We start from the raw sequence: 22077 nt of genomic DNA, 5'->3' as shown, positions 1-22077 counted from the left end.
AAGGAGCGTCACATCCCCTGCAAAGGTCCAATAAAATTGGGAAAGTCTAGCAGAGCCACAAGTTTAAATTATTTTATCCCTATTCATATTAGCTAGGCACTGGAAACTGGAAGTAAACCAGCTTGGTCAGCGAAAGTCTCCAGTGTGTACGCTCTATGGGCCCCACAACATGGAAGATCTGGGTAATTTTATAGCCGGGAAGTCGAGCCATTTTGGCTTCAAAATACCACTGAGCAGCTTTCATAGGAATTAGTGAGGCTCAGCATCCGACACTGTGTACAGATTTTAATATAACATCCCTAGGTCTGTAGTCACGTCTCGCAGAAACGGAACAACTTCAACAGTCATTTGGTACTGTGTTTATGGTCACCTCATGAATGTCAGTTCAATGTTCACTATCATTTTTAACTCTGTTTTGAGCTTTACCAGCTCCTGAGAAAAAATGTGACTCAATAGCTGCTAAATGTTTGGTTTTTTACAAGCTAGTTGCTAACTGTCTGTTTGGTGCTAAGCAGTCAGCATACAGGGGTTATGCGAGTATTTCGTTTCATGGGGCAGTGATACTGATCCAGTGGTGTAAAGTAACTAGACTCACCTAGCCTAACGACCCACAGGGAGGCCGGTTTGGTCAACAACTCACACGTGACCTTAATGACTCTGTAAGGTCATACCCACACACGGTTTAAAGCCGGCCACTCCCCTCCAGTTAGTTAGAACTGAAGAAACCTCTTGGATGCCTATGATATAGCACTTAGTATTAACATGACCTGGATGAACCTTCATCAACATGTAATTTAGTACCTTTACTCAAGTATTATACTTGGGTATATCAACTTTGAATGCATGCTATGTTATACTTCTATTCTACATTGAATGAAACAAAATGAATATTGTACTTAACTTGACTACATTTCTTTAACTGCTCTTATTAATGAACATACAAATGTAAGATCAGCTAATGATGCCTTGTTAGAGATTAAATGCCCAACATTCCTGCTCAGGTGTTCTCAGTTCTCATGCTGATTACTCACGTTGGAGTACTAACAGAAGTGCTAGCTTATTTTCATCTGGTTTCACACATTTGCAACTTGTGTGTACAAATTACTATCTGAAGATAAAAATATAATGTTTTGGGACCTTGAAGGCTCCATATTTTAACACACTGAAGCGGGCCATTTAGCATGGCAAGTACCTGAGCCTACTTGCAATGCATTTGTCACTTTTTACTGGTAATACTCATGTTCTTTAAATCGATGATGTTTTTACCCAAGACACCAAACCAGACAGCAGTATTTCATGACCTGGAATTAAGACTCAACTATCAACTGTCTTTCTCGAGACCTCCTTACTTCCCTTTCAGTAAAGGATCTGAGTAGTTCCATACAACTGGACTGAACTCTGCAGTAAATGTGCTCTAACATTACAAACAATACTTAATGATTTTATCACAATTAACCCTCTCACATCAACCAGATTGGCTATGTTAAATATTGGTCTCAGTCATTCACTCACATCACAGTGAATGACATGAAGTCATCTTATTGGCTTTACTGGGCCAGTGGATTGCTCAATCACCCATGTTGGATCCAGTTATTTTCGATGGGGAGTTCTGCTGCAGGGTCTCAGCGGTGTGAGTGCCCACTTTAATTACACAATCAGTGTATTGCATCACAGTTTGGCTGTCAAAAGGTTAAGAATTACTGATTTCTTATGTATACAAATGCAGTGATGCCTGGTTTTACAGTATAATACTGTTCTCCTTCTCCTTTAAATTACATTTTTATTTTCCAGTCTGGATCTTATTATTGTGTAGGTGTGGCTCTTTATTTAGTGTGTTTTTTGTCCATTACTCCTATTGGATGTAGAAAAATTCAAAGTGACCATATTGTCCCAGAATTTGATTGTTCATTAATTGTAGTGTCTCAACCATAACATGTCCAGAGAATTCAGGCTTTTATTGTTCACTTTCCCCTGGTGTGGAACAAAAACTCCTCATGACTCTTCCAACTCCTCCACCACCCACACTGCACTGGAATTTTTAAACTGCTCGGTGATGGAGGCTGGTGCTACAACTGTCACATTTAAGCTACAAAGACTATTAAACCTCAAGCGTTTCTTCTAGATCTTTTAAACTAGTGACCATCTTTGTCCCCTGTTGTAAAAACGTGAGTACTCTTTATGTAGTGTGTGTGTGTGTGTGTGTGTGTGTGTGTGTGTGTGTGTGTGTGTGTGTGTGTGTGTGTGTGTGTGTGTGTGTGTGTGTGTGTGTGTGTGTGTGTGTGTGTGTGTGTGTGTGTGTGTGTGTGTGTGTGTGTGTGTCAATAGTGACATGTTCATATTAAATAGTCACAGGATCGAAACAAACTTTTGCTCTCTATCCATTTCTGTTTACAGCCATGCCAACAAAAAGCCCCCAGCCTGCATGCACCGACTCGTCAAAGGTCAAAAAAGTTAATTTGTGACCAGACCTCTTTTCACAGAATATATTCTCTAGACAGCCCCTCACACTATTGGAGTTACTGAATTATTACAGGAAAGTGTGTGTGTGTGACAGTGTCTCCTCTGACCTTGTAAAAACCTGTCTTGAGTTTTAGCTGGTAAAACTGAAGACAGTTTAGCTGCAGATTGTCAGGATATAACATGTGTATGCAATCATTATTACTGTAAAAAAGTCCACCAATAGCAGTGTAGTGTTTGGATCAAAGCCTTCGCTAATCCACTGGTTTTATTCTTCAGTCTATTGGCAGGACATACATGACCAACTTGTAATCTTACTGGGATTGCGCCTCTCATTGGCTCACCAGTGCCTTCTCTACTCCTCCCTCTCCTCTCCATCAGATTGCATGGGTTACTTTTCCATTCCTCTCATTGCCCCTTTCTTCTCCAGTCCAAAACCTCCCTCTCTGTTTCCCCCTCACACTCCTGCAGCCAATAACTGGGAGGGGGCCCAGTGCAGCTTTGCAACAGCCAACCCTTGGACCGACCACTACTGGCCCCTCCTACTTTTTGGGGGGTGGAGGGAGGACCAGGGTAAGGTTACCTGGCAGGCAGGCAGACACACACGAACACACACTGCTCTATGTAAACAGACATGGGACTAACAATCCCCTCCCACACTAGACCTTGAGGGAGTTGTGTGTTTGTGTTGAGGAATTTTTCCCTTTTACCATATTCATGTGCCAGAATCTCTCTCTCTCTCTCTCTCTCTCTCTCTCTCTCTCTCTCTCTCTCTCTCTCTCACTCACTCACTCACTCACTCACTCACTCACTCACTCACTCACTCACTCACTCACTCACACTCTCTCTCTCTCTCTCTCTCTCTCTCTCTCTCTCTCTCTCTCTCTCTCTCTCTCTCACTCACTCACTCACTCACTCACTCACTCACACTCACACTCACACACACGATTCTTGTTACTGCAGCACTGAGCAGCACGCTCGTGTTTCAGAACCAAAAAGGGAAGGTGCATCTCCCTTCCTCCCTCCCTCGACCCGTCTCCTCCCTCCCTCCCTCCCTCGACCATCGTCACAGCCTGCGTAGTCTTCACTCGCTTGTGCTCACACACACACTTACACACAGCCGTGATGGGATAAGATACAACGCATGAACGTGCAGTGCAGCGAGGGGTATGTGTGAGTGTGTGAGGAGGAGGATTGAGTGTGTATGTGTGAGGACAGCCAGCCAAGTGCATGTCAGTCTGAAGAGAGGAGTGCGAGCAAGCTGAAGGAGCTTCCATGATTTTTTGCTGGATGTTTTTTGCAGCAGTGCAGCCTGAGGAGACAGAAGGGTAAGTCTTGACTGTGTCACCCGTTATGCATGGGATCAACACGTGTGTGTGTGTGTGTGTGTGTGTATGTGTGCACTGGGTCATAGGTCCATGTACTTTGAGATGTTGGCTGGCGCAAAAAAAACAATCATTTAACATTAGCTTGTGTCATGTTGGATTATTTCCAGACACTTGGCTTAAACTAATTCTCTTTTATAGTCAGTAGTCTAATTATAATGGAATTATTACACTGTAGTAGTTACCCATGTTGTAAATAGGACTACATTTGGACCTTAGGTGGATTTTTCAAGTATTTAAACTTTTGCCTATAGCAAAGACTTTCCATGTTTGAGAATGTGCTGAGACATCCTGCAAGTTTCTGTGAAGTCGAGGACAAACTCTTGCCCGTTTTTATAACAGTGAGAAAAAACAATTTGGTTTTTAATTAAGATAATAAAGAGCTGATGCCAAAGTGATGGTTCGGTTGTAAAGATACAAAGCAGTCCTCCAGTCTTTCCTCTGTAGTCTTTGAAGATGGAGGGTTAGATGGTTTCCAGATGCTTTGTTGAGATGATTGTAATGTAACTAAATCCCCTCACAATGTATGTACAGTCCAAGCATTGTTTCACTGAACTGCATGTGGTGGGTTTGCAGTTTTCTTTGTTTAAATGTACTTTACATAGAGGCCCACGCAGAGCTGAATTAAACGCTTATAATGATAATAAGTTCATAATTATTTATAAAGTCCTTTATTACTAATGAAGCGATGGTCGAGAGCTAAGACAACCATTTAGCAAACTGACTTGTCTGTCTTGAAATGCATTTTAATGTTGACGTCGTCTCAACATCTTTCTTTAAAGGCATACATTTAACTTGGAAAATGTAATCATGTGATTGTATGAAACAGTTGAGTGTCAAATGGACAGCAGTCACAATGACCTTGAGTATATTATGGGACAAAGTAACCTATGGTATCCTTGCTCACTCTAACATCAGTTAGTTGCTTCAGATCCTCGGTGGAGCTATTTGTAACCAGTGATGGATTAATAACATAGAGGATGACATAACCTGCTAAGGATGAAGTTGAGCAGCCAGAGCCGAGGCGTCGCTGTTCGCAGAGGAGGCTCAGTCTGTATAAACAGGATCATTCAGCTTTTGGAAAGCAGTGATATATATCTAACAAGTCACACAGAGGCAGAGAGATGCCTCACAGGAGCAGTGTAGAAACACTGAGATATGAATGATGATTGGTCCTCAAACCAAAAACTTTTTTGAAGGAGCTGCCAGTTGAGGTTGAGCACCGCAATTGGCAGGTGATGATGTTCTGCAGTACATTATTGCTGTTACAGGAATTTTGGATCACAAACTAATGCCATGGTATATCTCAGACTGTGTGGACATTTCTGATCATGCTCACGTGTTCTGATCCATGTTTGTCAATGATGGGAAACTCTTTGGAGAGCAGTGCTAGTACTGGATGAGTTTGAACGAATAAATATATTTTCACTTTGATTTGAATAAATATATTTTCACTTTGCGAGATAAGATGTTTGGCCTTGGCAAAATAAATGCTGTACATCTTAACATCCAGTAGATGGCAGTAAAGTTCAGTCGTGACAAAACGGTAATCCTCTGGGGTAGCACACACATGAAGTTGTTCAGACTTCGTACAGAAAGCAGACGTTATTGAGCACTTGGTGACGGTAGTTTAATGGGAGAAATGGTACAATTGTAACAATGCTTTTTTTCTATAGATCTATATATAGAAGGATGCCCTTCTAGCCCTTCTAGTTAGTGTTGTGTCCTAGTAATGAGGGATGTGAAGAATGACTGACCCATCATAAGTCTGTGTTCTACTATAACTTATTGCAAGTGGTCATTTTTTTGATTGGTAGCTATTTCTATTCTGGATAGAAGTATAGGCTGTCCTAGTTAACATACCCTCTTGTGTATCTGTAGCTAATAGGCTACAGCCCAAATGAATCCTGGTCCACTGTCATGTATCCAGGTATTGATCTGTTAAGACAGTAGTGGTGTCAGAGCTGGAGAGAGACAGCTAGCTGCTTATATAACCGCTCGATCTACACTACGCTGATAACCTCAGGACCAGTCCTGATTGGACTCGCAGCCAGCCACTCAGCTTTGTTTCTCCATTTAGTGCCTTTTGTTGCACTCTGCACACTGCTCTATCCCTTAGGGTCGTGCTCCTTACTCTGTAGCGCTGTGTCTTTCTCTTTCAACAGTGACTCATCATATTTTGTACAGTTTCTGACAATCATTGATCTCTATATCATTACCCTCCTGCAAGCTCTCGAGCATCGTAACTGTTCCAGTGCTGTCTGTTGCATCTTCAGCTGCTTTACAGACGTAAGGGAGCATCACAAATGTTAAATGCATAAGAGTATAAAAAGACTTTAACGACTTATTATTTTTTTGTATCTTACCAACTCGGTTCTTCAACCATCCTCACTGTAGAATCATGGGGAGGTGGACTTGGAGGTGTGTGTGTGTGTGTGTGTGTGTGTGTGTGTGTGTGTGTGTGTGTGTGTGTGTGTGTGTGTGTGTGTGTGTGTGTGTGTGTGTGTGTGTGTGTGTGTGTGTGTGTGTGTGTGTGTGTGTGTGGTTTCCTTTACGTCATCTGAACACACGCATCCAGTCAGCAATGTCAATATAGCTACAACCTCAATCAGTGTTTGTCACGTCAGAATGAATGGCAGATGCACGCACACATGCTCTCATTAGAAAACAAACACACACACCTTAACAGCTGATTAACACAAGCTAGTTATTAAATCACACCGTCACGTTCATCTTTCTCAGAATGACTAAGCAGTCTGTTTATTTCTATGGCAACCACTTTTGCTGCATTGGAGGTGTCCTCTAAGTGTGATGCAGTGAGAGGCTGATGGTAACTTCCACTGCTGTCTTTCAGTAGCCCTGCTTGTGTGTGTGTGTGTGTGTGTGTGTGTGTGTGTGTGTGTGTGTGTGTGTGTGTGTGTGTGTGTGTGTGTGTGTGTGTGTGTGTGTGTGTGTGTGTGTGTGTGTGTGTGTGTGTGTGTGTGTGTGTGTGTGTGTGTGTGTGTGTGTGTGTGTGTGTGTGTGTGTGTGTGTGTGTGTGTGTGTGTGTGTCATAACTAGCTTTGTTATCATCCCTGTATGTGTCGTGTTGATTATCTGACTGCAGAGATGTGTCGTGTGTGTGTGTAAAGTGATAGTGGCTCTGTTTGTGTGTTGCTGTAATGTGATGCAGTTGTGATGCTCGCCAAGTGTTTCCATGAGGAAAAGGTGAGCCTGCGTCCTGCCTGCTAACAAGCTCTGGTTGGCTGTGAGCCCCAGTGAAACAAAAACCATCAGCACGGACTCTGCATTCTCTTACATCATGAATTAATCAAATGGACTCGGATGAATTGAGCACATAGCTTCAGTGGATTTTCTTCAAAATCTGAAATGATGGACATGTGTCTGCTTTGGGAAACAGAATCATTGGAGTGTCATAATTAATTTACAAACTGTTTCCATTTTAGATGATCTCAAACAGTTGAATTGAGATGGCTTATGTAATGTGAAACCACTTGTTTCAGTGCAGTTGTGTGTGAGGTGCTCTGGTCCCATATGGTGGATACTTCAGAAGCTTGATTGGGTATTGTTGACTCTGCCATTCCAGATCTGACAATGATAAGACTGTTGTGCTGTTGCCAATAGGACCGACACCAGCAGTGAAGAAGCTCACACCCTAAAACACAGTGACGGCTCACCTGAGGCCCAGGACCTGTCCTTCCTGGAACAGTATTTGTTGAGAGGGTGCATTATGGGGGTTATTTCTCAGCTTCAGCTTGGTGGATGGTTGGATGGTTACTGTTAGAACTGTTAGTTGGTGAATATAAGATAACGTCATTTGTTAAAATATCTCCTGTGCAAAGGGTTTGTTTTGTTCAGCCACATGGATGCAACCAAAGAAATGTGCACCATGTAAAGTACCTGAGCACAGAACACTGTGTATATTTAAGTAATTAGTTGTTAAATTAATGAATGTAATTGGTAAAGAGGTTTGTTTAATTGAAACTGACCTACTATGAAGCCAGAAAATAAGTAAAGGTACTTTGAGAAGGTTCAGCAAAGTGTTTGTGCTTTGTTGCAGCCAATGTGATGGTTTAACTGAGCAGTTAACAGAAAATATCTGTCTTCTTGTTGCAGTGTAACAGATAAACAAGAGTGTTGGCATATTGAAGCCATATCAAGTGGACACTGGAACTCTGATCACAGTTGTAATTGAAGTATTAAAACTCGATCTGAGTGTTCTCTGTCAGTATTAAATGACACCATCACTGAGGTACAGAGAGGAAACAAGACTCTATGTTGCTGTATACTGTATGTGCAGTACATACTGTATAAATGGAAGAATGACTTGGTATTTAGCTCCAATGCAAAGACTTCCAAATATTAAAACATCTGGTGAAGATGAATATTGTTTGGTATTACCAGCTTATGTCCAGTCACCATTCTGTGTGCTAATCCACCTGTGTAGTTCTTGAACACTTCCATAATGATCAGCTGAAAACAATGGAGTTGACTGTTGGTCACAAGGAAACTGGCTTTTCGTGCAGTCAGCTGTGGCTGGCACAGGCCACTCTGAGATTGATTACTGCTTTGTTGTACACACATACGCACACACACACGCACACACACACACACACACACACACACACACACACACACACACACACGCTCATGCCCTCATTATACTTTACATAATTGTAACCTACCTACCTCTAACCTGCAAATGGTAATAACAAAGTTAAACTCCAGTATGCCCTGTTTATCATTATTGATATTTTCCACTTAGCTGCAAATCAAGAATTTCAAAATTATAACGACCTGTGCTCATTCACACTTTGATTTTACTCAAAGTTCTCTCTTCTCTAGCCTTACATACCCAATAAACCCTGTGACTCCTGAACCAGCAGGTCATATCACTGATCATGTATCCCAGCAGCTGGCACAATCCAGGCGGACATACAGGCACACATACATTTGGTGATGCACAGACGTAATCTCATGAGCGATTTGTCGGAAGCTAATTGTTAATGACCTCGGTATAACGTTACATATGTTTGACCCGTGGTAGCATGTCACCACTCTGCTCGGCGCCATCTTTTGTATATGCAAAAGTGTAAATGAGGCCAGCGGTGTTGTAACTGTTGTCTTTGTTAAAATCCTGCGCGTTTGTTCAGCTGACTACCTTTGGCCTGACGCACCCACGTCCACCATTTTAAATTCAAGCTAAGAGAGAAGAACAAGATGGAGGCAAGAAGAAAAAGTGAATAGCTCAAAGCAGTAGATGCAGAGAGGAAGATTCAGGCTCAAGTCAGCGTTGCAGTCATGGACTGTATAAAACATGGACATAGTCTCTGTGACATCACCAATGAGTTTATGAGGATCCTTTGTAAAGCTCAGTGTGGTGCTTCTCACAGTCACCATCTTGGCAATGTCTGACTCCATGCAACTCCTGACTCATCAAAAAATAGGCAAAGAGGTGGACTGTGCTAGAGCTGAGGGGGGCCATATGAAGCCTGTTTTCTAAAAACTAGCTATATAACTACCCATCCCCTTAATCATGCAAAAACTCTATGCCTTAATATAATTTAAACAAGTGAGTTGTATAAAAATTCATGGGGAAATTGGCTATAGATTGACAAAACTGAGGCTTACATTATTATAATTCAGGTCAACCTCTGACTAGGCTCAGCACTCCCCAGAGACTTTGGTTCTCTCTCTTCTTTTTCCCCTCTTCTCTCTGTAATGTTAGGTTCATGAATAGTACATTTCCCCTCTAACTCCAGTCAGCAGTCAAGTGTTTCGTAGTTGCACATTGGCTTCATTATTCAGCCTCTGAGGTTGCCGCTTGGTCATACAGTAGTTTGTACTAGAATGCAAAACAAAACATATTTTTTCTTTGCCAACCTGAACAGGAGGTTTGATGAAAAAATCTGAATAGCAGAACAGGAGCTATATTGAGATGTGAGTACCATAAATGGTTTATTTTTACAATTTAATGTAATGTATGTATTAAATATTAGTAAGGCTTGTGAATATCTGATAACTTGAATGACTTGCCCCTGAGAAAGTATTCTCAAATGAGTCTTTGAATAACAGTAAACCAGATAAGAGAGTGATGTAGGAAGACAGCTAAGTGATAACAGAGGTTAGAAAAACAAAATGCTGTGGTCTTCAGAGGTCACTGGAGGAAAAGAATGTGTTGCTGATTAGAGTGGAAAGTTAGTGGTAAGAACAGAGGTATGATGTGTGCAGAGATTAGGAGAGTGTAAGTGTAAATGAAAAAGGAATTAAATTCAGGTCCTCATATTAAAATATTTGTTTATTAGTCTCTCTGGACTCATTTCCATTCCATCACCTCCATGTGTGTATTGTTATGTAACAGTAATAAATGATGAGTTAACCAAGTCCTCCTCCCCCCACTTCAGCTACAAGGCTTGTTGTTCAGGTCCAATTGAGAGCGAGGGCTTCCTCCTTCATGGTACTTTTACTTTGTTTAATGATTAGGAAAAAGTGACATCATGATCTGCTGTCCCTGTGAACAAAACAAACACCCCCTTCAGAGCTTCAGAGCCATATGATGTAATATGGTATCTTCAGGGGGGATTACATGTCAGCCAGACCAACGGAGATGTTTTTTTGGGAAGTGTCACTTTTGAGCTTTTGTGAATATTTAATACATATTGTGCAGCATTGTTTCTATTCACAAAGCTTTCTTTCATTCTAAAATTCTCAGTCTAAAAGAACACAAACAACTGTAACTGAACAGGGCCGACTGCAACACATAGGGATCCTGACTGACGGTGAAGACACAGCCTCCCATATATGGCTACTGTTGTTTTCATTGAATACAGTCTGACCACACTGCTGTCTATCTCGCTAATGGATCATATTCAAATGACATTTTGTCTAGATTAATATGTGATGTAATTTAACAGCTTTAAGTGGTAAGAGGCTTCTTGAAAGACGATTTTCTGCATCTTGCAGTGATATGCAGCTCAGGTAGATTCTTCTCAGTTTGAGAACAATGTCTGAGGCTTAATCAAGAGGAAATGTCCTTTTTAACTGCTTATGACAGTCTCAGTTTAATACATTTAATTCATTTAATTCCTCTATATAACCTACAAAAGCCAACAAGAACAGATTTGCCACTTCTATATAGTAATTCTTAATGCCTGTCCCCGGATCGGTGAGTGTTGAGGGGTGTCACAGTTTGAAGAAATGAGGTCACTAGTGGAGACCAGCTTCAGTAGCAAGATGCGGAATGTAGGGTGGACACGAAGAGAAGCAGGTAACTTGAGACAAACAGCCATGGGATTTATGATCTTAACCATCTCAAAAGGGCCGATAAACAGGGGAGCCAGCTTTGAGGAATCCACATGGACTGGCAAGTCCCAGCACGAGAGCCATACCTTCTGGCTGGGCTGATATTGGGGAGCAGGAGTGCGCCGAACGTCCGCCAGGCATTGGTTGCATTGAGAGGAGCAAGTCAGGACGGCATGTGTGGTTCTCCAGACATGAGCCTGAACAGAGGGAACGGCCACTTCCACCTGTTGAGTAGGGAATAGTGGGGGTTGAAAGCCATGAGCCGCCATTAAGGATGTCATACTTGTGGCAGAACTGGTGAGTGAGTTAAGCAAATATTCTATCCAGCGGAGGAAGCAGCACCAGGAGGAGGAGTGTCGGGAGGTCACACAGCAGAGAGCAGCTTCCAGATCCTGATTAGCCCATTCTGTCTGCCTGTTGGACTGGGGGTGGTATCTGGACATGAGGCTGGAGGTAGTGCCTAGCGCTTTGCAGAAGGCCTATCACACCTGAGAGGCGAACTGGAGTCCTCGATCTGACACAATGTCGACAGGGATTCTATAGAGCCGAAACACATGGAGGACGGGAAGCTGAATGGTCTAAGAGCAGAGGGCAATTTTAGTAAGGGGACAAAGTAGACAGACTTTGAGAAATGGTCAATGATGGTGAGGATGACTGTGTCACCATCCGGTGACGAAATCCACTGCAACATGGGACCAGGGACGACTGGGCAAAGGCAGAGGGTGGAGGAGATCAGCAGGGAGACTATGAGGCCTTCCTACAGGCACAAATGGAGCAGGCTGCCACAAACTCCTTGACATCCTTAGAAAGACTGGGCCACGAGAAGTGTTGACAGAGGAATAGTTAATAGAACAGTCTCAGGCATGAACAGGCGGTTGGCTGGACTGCGTTGACAGAGGATGGCCCCCACACCAGAGGCAGAGGCGTCAAGCACCACCACAAACTGCAACTGCAACAACGCCTTTGAGAAGTCCTCTTAGAAATGCTGATTCAGCCTTTGGAGTCCAGGTGAAGAAGGTACTGGTGGAGGTTAGCTGGGTGAGAGGAGCGGCAACTCTGCTGTAGTCATGAATAAATCTCCGGTAGACATTTGCAAACCCCAGGAAGCGTTGAAGCTGTCACCTTGAAGCTGATGTGGGCCACTCCTCCACAGCTCTTATTTTAGTGGGGTCCGGTTCGAGCTGCCCCTGAGCCACCACATATCCCAGGAAGTTGACTGCTGATGTGTAAAACTTGCATTTCTCTGGCTTGACAAACAGTTTGTTCTCCAATAGCCTTTGTAAAACCAGCCGTACCTGCTGAGTGCGTTCCTCTGTGGAGTTTGAGAAGATTAGGATGTCATCTAAGTAGATGAACACAAAGAGATTTGGCATGTCCTGGAGAATGTCTTTGATTAAAGCCTGGAAAACAGCAGGGGCGTTGGTTAAGCCAAAGGGCATCACAAGGTACTTGAAGTGACCCAGGGGTGTGTTGAACACCATCTTCCACTTGTCGCCCTCCCGAATACGGACTAGGTGGTAGGTGTTACAGAGAGGGGTGTGACACAGAGGCTCAAAGGAGGGGTCAATGAGGGGAAGAGGATACTTGTTTTATTACTGTAATGTCATTTAGGCCATGATAGTCAATGCAGGGACATAGGGTCTTGTCCTTCTCCATGAAAAAAGCCAGCATCCAGAGGAGAGGAAGATGGTCTGAGCAGTCCAGCACTTAAAGAGTCAGTGACATACTTCTCCATGGACTCTCTGGGCGTGACAAGTTGTAAAGATAGCTGGAAGGAAATGGGGTTGGAAAGAGCTGGGAATGGCACAGTCGTAGGGTCTATGTGAGAGAAGCGACAAGGCTAGCTCCTTGCTAAAATCACTGGTGAGGTTGTGATACCCTGGTGGCGCTTGAGATAGGTCTGGAGAAGTAGGTGGAGAAGGAACTGGGGTCCTAGAGGTAGGTACAGCGGAATGAAGGACAGTGAGAGTGGCAGAAGACGCTCCAGCTGGAGATGGAAGCAGAGGATCAGTCTATGTGGGGACTGTGGGATCACGAATGAGCTGCAAACAGTTGTAACAGAAGCAAAAATGACAATAGACCCATTGTGAAAGAAGCTTATGTAAAACAGTGGATAAATTCTTTTGAGCGTTGCAACCTCTGCGAAATGACTCGCTTTACTGTCATAATTTGAGCCAGGGTTGTAGAGATAATGAAAACAATAGAATCGCAGAGTTGACCATGTACCAAGTAGAGCTGGTGAAATTATCTGGCAGCGTTCAGAGTGGAGACCAGGGTATAAGAGCAGGCGCTGATTACTCCAATGTGCTGTACAGTAGGTGTGTGAAGCGGCAACAGCTCCAGTCAGCAGAAAACCACGCTCAGCCTCTCCGAGCATCTCTGAAACACAAATGCAACCACGAAAAACAGGCCACACCACAGTCCAAATATTACAATTTCTTTCTCTCACTCATTTTTAAAACAAATACATGCACGACCAGGTCAAGATCTTAAGGACATGACGTGGTGGCACCTGTAGCACTTTTGTCCACCAGGGCACTAGAATCACCAAAAAACAAAAGTTTCTTGTACCGGCTTTAACTAGAAACATAAACAGTTTGTATTACACTTTGTTGTGTTGCTATACCAGGTCTTCTTTGGAAATCTTTTTGGTAAAATTGTGAATATCACTTGGTAAACGAAGGAAGTGAAAGAAAAAGAATGTAAATGATCTTATCTTTGCATCAACCGCTGGGAGATCCAACATTTTCTAATTACATAGGCCTTTAAGTAATGTCTTTGTTACAGGTCGTATTCTCTTATTTCAAATTTGCATATCTGCAGTTGGTAATAAAAATAAACATCCTGTAACATTTCTAAATACTAGGGGTGTGAATGTTTGGGTGTCTCACGATTCAATTCCGATTCTTAGGGTCACGATTAGATTCAGAATCGATTCTCAATTCAACTGATTCTCGATTCAACTGATTTTCGATTCAAAAATCGATACAGTGCATAGTGTGTTAAGGCAAATTATGGCATCAAAACAATACAGTTTGTATAAGATAATGTGATTTTTAAACAAACTGACTCCAATTCAGAATCGTGGATGATTAGAATCGCGATTCTTATGTGAATCGATTTTTTACCCCCACCCCTACTAAACATGTCTGTTTTTATATTCTGACTAAAATGCTGTCACAGCTTACTAGGGACACTATGTGTATTCGCATTTGTTAAATCAAATGGAGGTAGTCCTTATACTACCTTTTATTATGTACAAAACAAACACATCCTTATGTGTACTCACACAGAACTGGTGGAACTGAGTATTAAACGTTTTTCCCCAGTGTTGAGGAAATAATCAGTGTTTCAAGATGGATTAAAAGACCCAGGAATTGTAAAATGAGTGTAGAGTTAATTTACTGAACCATTTAAAAGCCTGGTTATTAGGCCTCATATTAAAGTTGCTGTGTATTGCCTCTTTAATCTTGTGTTCACTTGTGTCACTCTCTTCCTCTTCATGTTTTTCCTCTTCCACTCCATCCAGGTCTGGGCAGAACCTGCTTGACAAGCATGTCTTAATGCATAGCAGGGTCCGACCGCTCAACAATAGTCATTAAACTTGTGGATTAGCCTCGTTATTCACTTCACGCTCACGCACACACACGCTCAGTCACAGTGAGGCCCCCGAGGGTCGATGGTGAGACTAACAGGAATGGATGAAACGTTCGGGTGGTGAAGGGCAGTTCAGGGCTTTGAGCCAGAGAAAGTCAGTTCAGCTGAAGAGGCTTCATGTCAGAGGAAGCGGGCTGCTCACTCCGCCTGACAAGAATGTAGGACAGCCTTCCACTGAGTGCCTTTCTGTCTTTTTCTTTTAGTCTCTCTACAAGATAAAACGAAATGTTGTTGGAATGTGATTATTGAGCTGGAGTATTAGAATAATGAGTCTATACTAGAGTCGTGAGGGACTGTGCAAATGAAAATTGCCCTGAAAAAACATAAACCAAAATGTTGATGAAGGTTCTCAGTCATCCAGATCATGGCGATTCTAAGTAAGTTGACCCAACTGGCCTTCATGTGGGTTGCTAGTTCTAGGTTGGCCCAGGTGTGAATGGTTGTTAAAGGAAAAGTTCACTCTAGAACGAAATTCGGTCATTATCGACTCACCCTCATGCTGATGAGAAGTCCGGTGTAGTTTCTTATTCCTCAAAGTGCAGCTGGAGACCTGCGGGGGTACCTTCCTGCAGCAAAAATCCAAATAACGGGCGTCAATGTGCCCGAGTCGAAAAGGTCCATAAAACTACACAAAAACTTTGTAATATTCCTCCATACTGCTCGACCGCTGCAATCCAAGTGTCCTGAAGTGGTGACATCCAGAGTTTACTCGAAACAACATCATTTTGTACATTTTTCTAGCCTAAACAGTCACTATACTATATTTGTCTGGAGGCATGGAGGAATATTACAAAGTTTTGTGTAGTTTTATGGACCTTTTCGTCTCGGGCACCATTTACACCCGTTATATGGATTTTTGCTGCAGGATGGCACCCTGCGGGTCTCCAGCTGCACTTTGAGGAATAAAAAACTACACCAGACTTCTCATCTGCATTAGATTGAGTCGATAATGACTGAATTTCGTTCTAGAGTGAACTATTCCTTTAAGCTGTCTGGGGAGAGACCTTGGTACAGCATTGTAGGTGGCTGATAAGTAATGTCGTAGACCACCTCCTCTTTTCAAAGATGGTCGTTCCAGTATGACATAGTTTGACAACCAAAATGCAATGACCTTCCATGAGGATGTGTGTTTGAACAGCGATGTTCCTAGACTGTCTGAAATGTCCCAGTGGATGCCAGAGGGCAGCTGCCATCTGATTTCCTGACAAAATATTTCTCATAGATGGGACGGACCAGCTCACCTGGAAGGAATTCATCTCTATCGTTATGAAGTGGTAGTCCACAAGCTCCTCAGTTGTTGCCTGCATTTTGCCATTGTCGCCCTGCCGAGTCAGGCTATTTGAAAATCTTTACATTGGGCTGTTTTCAGAGGACCAAATGTGAGCTGCATCTGTTGCATAGACAGTATTTGTGTAGGTTTTTGGGGTGCGAATATTAAAAAATGGGGAATTAGGAGCTTGGTGAGCAAGAGGTAGGCAGCTGTTGGGCCAAGCAAGTTTGTTTCCAGAGGATGATTTACTGCAATTCCCTGTGGTCACCTGTCAGTAAACAAGCAAGATGTACCTGTGACATAACCAACCCTATAAAAGCACATCAATATGAACATTTTGCCCACAGAGTGGTGTAGTAAAGTGTCATAAAACCTCAGTAAACATCAGTTAGCATTTTTGCACTGCCGGTTCCCTCTTCTCAAAGACAGTGGGTTTTTTAATTGTTTTTTTGGTTAAATGGCTGAAATAAGATCTGTGGGTACCACCGGCTGAAGATATTTTCACATTTTGTTCTACAACATAAAATAAATCATTAAATGTCCCAGTATTTATTCATAAAGCGCTTACTGTCGGGCACATTAAACATCATCACAGTGAACATGGAGCAACATCTACTCACTAGTCCGTCTTTACAGGCCGACTGTACTTACAAACTATTCTAACTCTGACTTTACAACTTGTACATTGATCAGTTTATAGAAAACCTGTATAGTAATTGTGTAGTAAGACGCTTAGTGGTGGTGACGTTTAAAGTCATGTGACCATGATGTAGTCTGTAGTTTATAGCCTAACATTGACTTTTTACTGCTAGAGATTTAATTCATGCTTAAAAAAACACAAAAGTGGTGTTCATCTGTGAAGATTAACACGGATTATTTCCTGCAATAATCCAAAATGCAATGCAATGCAAAAATTCCACAGGCTTTTTGTGGAGGGAACTAGGAAGATGCTAACTTCTGATTTCAATTCTAAATCAAGAATCGATGGAAAGGAGCATAGACTTTAATTATTGAAAATATGAAGAGAAATGTTTAAAATTGAATCAAGTCATAGTTTAAAATCATGTGACAGTGACTCAGGCTGTCTGTTCTCTGATAGACAAGAGGTGAAGCTGACAACAGCAGCAGGCTGTGTGTAGGTTGGTCAGCATGGAGTGACAGTGTTGATGTATATTTGATGAAGCCAAGCTGACCTCATAAATCTGATACCCACCTGGTGAACTGACAGTTTGTCTCAGGCCTGTTTCAAAGTAGATATAATCTAGTGACAATCATGCTCTCTGCTTACCTACATAAAGGAGAGAAATTCTTGTCTTGAATGGTACTGCCTGTGTTAACCCTGTAATCAATCCAACGGTTGAACTAATTGAACTGTTGAACTAGTTGAACTGATGATGTCACTCGGTTTGTCTTTCTGATTTGCCCTAACCCTCCTCATACATTATGGATTAGTGCAGAGGTGGACTGTACGCATTATGTAGCGGGGGAGAGTCTGACTATTGTGTAAGACTGTAGAGGTAGTATTGCCTCAAAATGTGACTTAAGTTCTTCTGGATCGTGATAGACGCACACAGAAAGGTATAATAGTGTCTAACTTCCGAAGCTGTAATTAATGTTGATGTCATGAGGGTGTGTATGGACAGGAGTTCCAGGTAACTCTGGCCCTCTAAAAACACGCTTTGATACGAGAATGGTTGAGTTTCAGTGAGGTAATAGTAGTTGAAGGCTTTTACTGTGTCTGCTCTATCTGTCTACCTGGAAGTGAGTCAACTCCCTGTCGTCATTACTGGATAATGGAGATGGAGCAGCGTTCTGGATCTGAATGCCTTTATTTAGCTGCTCCTCTCTTTTCTCTTTGTCCCTGACCCACATGCACACACGCACACACGCACACACACACACACACACACACACACACACACACACACACACACACACACACACACACACACACACACACACACACACACACACAATAGGTTTCATCTGAACTTGGGGCTTCTGGTTGTGAAAATGGGTCAAAAATCACTGTTTCATACCAAAAGAAGTTTGACTTGCTGTGACTTCGTTCTCATTTCACTGTGAATTACTGAGGCAGTTAATCAGAAACATCTCCAAGAGACTGTTACAGTTTGTGTGTCATCAGCCTTGTAGTTGCAGTTATGCACCAAACTTCTTACTTTAAGCCTGCAGATGGCAGCATTTCTTCACTCTGGACCATCAGTGTGCACACTGGGTTGTTTCAGTAGTAACAGACAGTCAGCTAACCAGAGAAAAACTAGAAACAAGTAATAATGACTGAAAAATATAATATTAAAATCATCACACTGTTTTATAAAAAATCGAGATTTAACACTTGCAGCTGATATATCTCTAAGGAGATATACTGTAGATATTGTGAAAAGGTTAACACTGCTTACTTGAGTTTAAAATGTTCTTCTAAATGTCTTTCATTTGACAATGTCTTTCTTCTTCTTGATGTTTTTCAGATGTTTTCAGCAGCAGAGACCTAAAAATGTGGAATCTTGTCTTCAAGTGAAATGCGAGGTTCATGGCCCTGAAATGTATATTTGTCTAAATTACAGTTCTGTGCTTGACAAGGACATGATGACTTACAGCCCTTCTGGAAAAACTGCTGAGTTTTTGTGCAGTGATGAAAATATATAAGTGGATGGACTGCAACTCTGTGGCAACCCAGAGATATTATCAAAAGATGGATGTAGAAAACTAATGACAAACAAAAACTGCAAGGACAGCTCTATGGTGAGTGTATTGACAATCTATTTAATGTCAATATAAAGAGTAAAAAGAGGATTAAAGCTGTAAAGAGTACTGTTAATAGTTCACCTTCAGAGAGCAAATGGCCAAGTAAAAGCCTGTACATCAGGTCAGAAGACAGTGAGTGACCCAGAGATGAGTGTTTCTCAGCCCAGTGAGGGTTTCCCTGTCAGGGGGAAAAGTGGATCCACCATGAGGCTTCCTCTTCACAGTGCAGGAGACCACAATGGGAATGCTTTCCCAATTTCCTCTTCCTCCTCCTCTTCCTCCTCCTCCTGTCTCGGGGAGTCTTCTCCTGAGTCCCTGCGGAGTCTGAGCAGCCTCAGTGGGGGCCGGACTGACAGCCCACTGGACTATGACATGCTTGAGGTCACCCTGATGACGACCGTGATCACCAAAACAGATGAAATGACTGATGTCGTCATTTCAAAATGGGTTCCAGAGGAGGAAAGTAAGCAGGATGACAATGATGACGTCTCAGTGGGAAAGATAGCGACAGAGCTAACAGAATCCAACGACAACTCTGTGTCTCTTTACCTGGATGCCACCAGTGGTGAATACCACCAGGACACCTGGAACGACAACGACAACCTGACACTGGCCCTGTCCCTGACCACAAACAATGGTAGCCATGGAAATAATTATGACCTCAGCAGTGGAAGTGGTAATGTGAGAAGACACGGCGCCTCAACACCAGATTCGGACGCAACAGAAATCCCTGCTGATGATGACGATGATGATGATGAAGAGGAGGCTTTGTTTCTGTCTGTGAGCTCTGAAGTGGGTGTGCAGAGGAGCAGCATGACTCCCATGAGCTCACCCAGACAGTCCAGTGACAGCTTCGTGAGCCCAGGTAACCCTGCTGTGCCCACTGAGCTCAAGGCAGAGGGGGCTGCGGCTCTGAGAGTAGCCGGTGATGAGAGGTCTGAGCTGGTGTTAGAGCGCCAGACAGAGCCTCCTGCTCCTGAGGACCTGAGTGAAACCACCCAGATCTCATCTCCTCCTCCTACCAATCCAGCTCATGATGCTACAGAGGTCACATCTCCTCCACTTGAGGAGGCTGAAAGATGTGCAGTTGGCCCCAAACCTCCGATCAGTCAGCCAGCCAGAGTAGTAAAAACAAAATCAGCCACTGCTCCATCAGTTGTGTCCACAGCCATCAAGACGTCTGGTCTGGAGCCAAAGAGAGTTTCCAAAGTGGACCTAAAAAATGTCAAGGCTAAAGTTGGATCACGGTCCACCCCGTCTCCACCTAAAACACCTAGTCAGGTACTGTAGAGTCACTGAAAATAATAAATGTACCAATTACTGTACAACTGTCTTCTGTCTAACATTTGTTCTTCTTCTACTCAGAAAATCAAATCTGCTCCAGCCAATGGAAAGAGAGCTGTACCCAGGAAGGAGGAAGGACAGACTGCTGATGGGGGTAAAAAACAAAGACCGCCTGCAGGTCCAGTCAAAGTGGCTGTGGTACTGAGAGCCATCAGAGGAAAGAGCAGCAACCTCAGAACCAACCACAAGACAGCAGCCAGTGACAGTGCTCAGGTGGAGAAGAAGAGTGTTGCCATGTGTCCAACACTCTCCACTTCAACCAGCTCTCTGGGATCTGAGGTGCTTGACGAAGGACCCCTGGTCTCTCCCAGGAAGGCTGTCCAGGCAGTGCCTGATAAAGATGAAACGAGTGCATGTGTGGAGACTTCACATCCAAGTGAAGATGCTCATGAAGAGTGTGTGGAGGACCACGGGGAGAGTGCTGGAAAGGCTTCAATGATGGAGGCTGTGATGGAGAATCCAGGGAATCCTAGCAGGGTGAGTACTATGAGCATGTTCAGGTTTAATCTGAGCATCTCTTCCTCAGAGCTGTGTGGTCAATCACAGTTGCCATACTAAAATTATGCCATTTTTTTAATCAGTGCCAACAAGGATCCAGAAACAGTTGTGGCTTGAGATACAGGTTATGCAACATAACCATTGTGAAACAGTTGCCAACAGTGTTGCCAGCTGCTGGGATACATGATCAGTGAAATGACCTGCTGGTTCAGGAGTCACAGGGTTTATTGGGTATGTAAGGCTAGAGAAGAGAGAACTTTGAGTAAAATCAAAGTGTGAATGAGCACAGGTTGTTATAATTTTGAAATTCTTGATTTGCAGCTAAGTGGAAAATATCAGTAATGATAAACAGGGCATACTGGAGTTTAACATTGTCATTAACATTTGCAGGTTAGAGGTAGGTAGGTTACAGTTATGTAAAGTATAATGAGGGAGTGTTACGTGTGTGTGTGTGTGTGTGTGTGTGTGGTTTCTGTCTATGGTATGTGTTTTAAAGATCCACTGAGCCAGCGACAGGTTTAAAACCTGCCCCAGCGTATTCTCTCATAGGCAGCCTCTGGGGTTGTTCCAGCACAGGGTGTGTTTAGAACAGGTTCACTGTCTGTGCGTGACACACACACACACACACACACCACACGCGCACACACACACACACACACACACACACACACACACACACACACACACACACACATATAGTAACCTATATGTGTTAGAAACAAATGTGTGTAAAAACTGCTGTAGAAAACAGGCTGTGTTCAAGATCATATTTTCATTAAATGACCATCATCAACAATTTATTTCTTGTGCTCTACCTCATTGAGTTATTCACACTGATTATCCTTAGTGCTTGATGCTTTTAGGATGTTGCCATCCATAATACTATGAGATGTCCATATGATTTAAATAGATCTACTTTAACCTCTAACTTTGTTATTGATATTTACAGAAATGGTGTTATACACGTGCATTAATGTTCACCCTACATCCATCCATGTATTACCACACAGAGCATCATTCAGGCTCAGTCCAGCTGCCAGCTAGCATGTCAACACATGATTTTCTGTGTATTGGTATGCTGCAGTAATCCATGGGCTCAGCCTCTTGGCTCAGCTGAGGAGTCGTGGAGCCTATAAGCTACAAGATCCTTCTGAAATGTTTCATCTTTTCTCAACAGGCCCCGTGTCTGCAGCTCTGACATTTTAGGTGTTGGGGTGAAGGTGATAGGGCAATAGGCTTTTGAACAAAAGCGCCTCAGGGTTTTTATCTGAGGGTCCTAACCTAAGTTGACATTAGAATGGATCTGGGAAAGTCCTCTAACTTTTTTTGTTCTCTTTCCTGTGTTGTTGCCTGCTCTATTAGCACAAATAGCTGAGCAATGACACCAGCATTAGTTTC

The 22077-nt window shown here is 42.9% G+C and overlaps 1 protein-coding gene across 1 annotated transcript in view; it reads left to right on the top strand.

Moving 5' to 3' along the window:
- The first annotated feature begins 3613 nt into the window (after positions 1-3613).
- LOC311263939 (uncharacterized protein) overlaps positions 3614-22077 on the top strand; it is a 61895-nt gene continuing 43431 nt past the window's right edge. The window contains exons 1-3 of the mRNA XM_084364340.1: positions 3614-3785; positions 18561-20118; positions 20203-20658. Coding sequence (XP_084220466.1) covers positions 18985-20118; positions 20203-20658 — 1590 coding nt within the window. The 5' untranslated portion in view covers positions 3614-3785; positions 18561-18984. The remainder of the gene's footprint in view (positions 3786-18560; positions 20119-20202; positions 20659-22077) is intronic.

The sequence above is a fragment of the Pagrus pagrus genome (assembly GCF_965226575.1).
Source record: "Pagrus pagrus genome assembly, chromosome: 2".
Taxonomy (NCBI): domain Eukaryota; kingdom Metazoa; phylum Chordata; class Actinopteri; order Spariformes; family Sparidae; genus Pagrus; species Pagrus pagrus.
The sequence above is the reverse complement of the archived record's forward strand: the minus strand, read 5'-3'. Positions and strand labels throughout refer to the sequence as shown.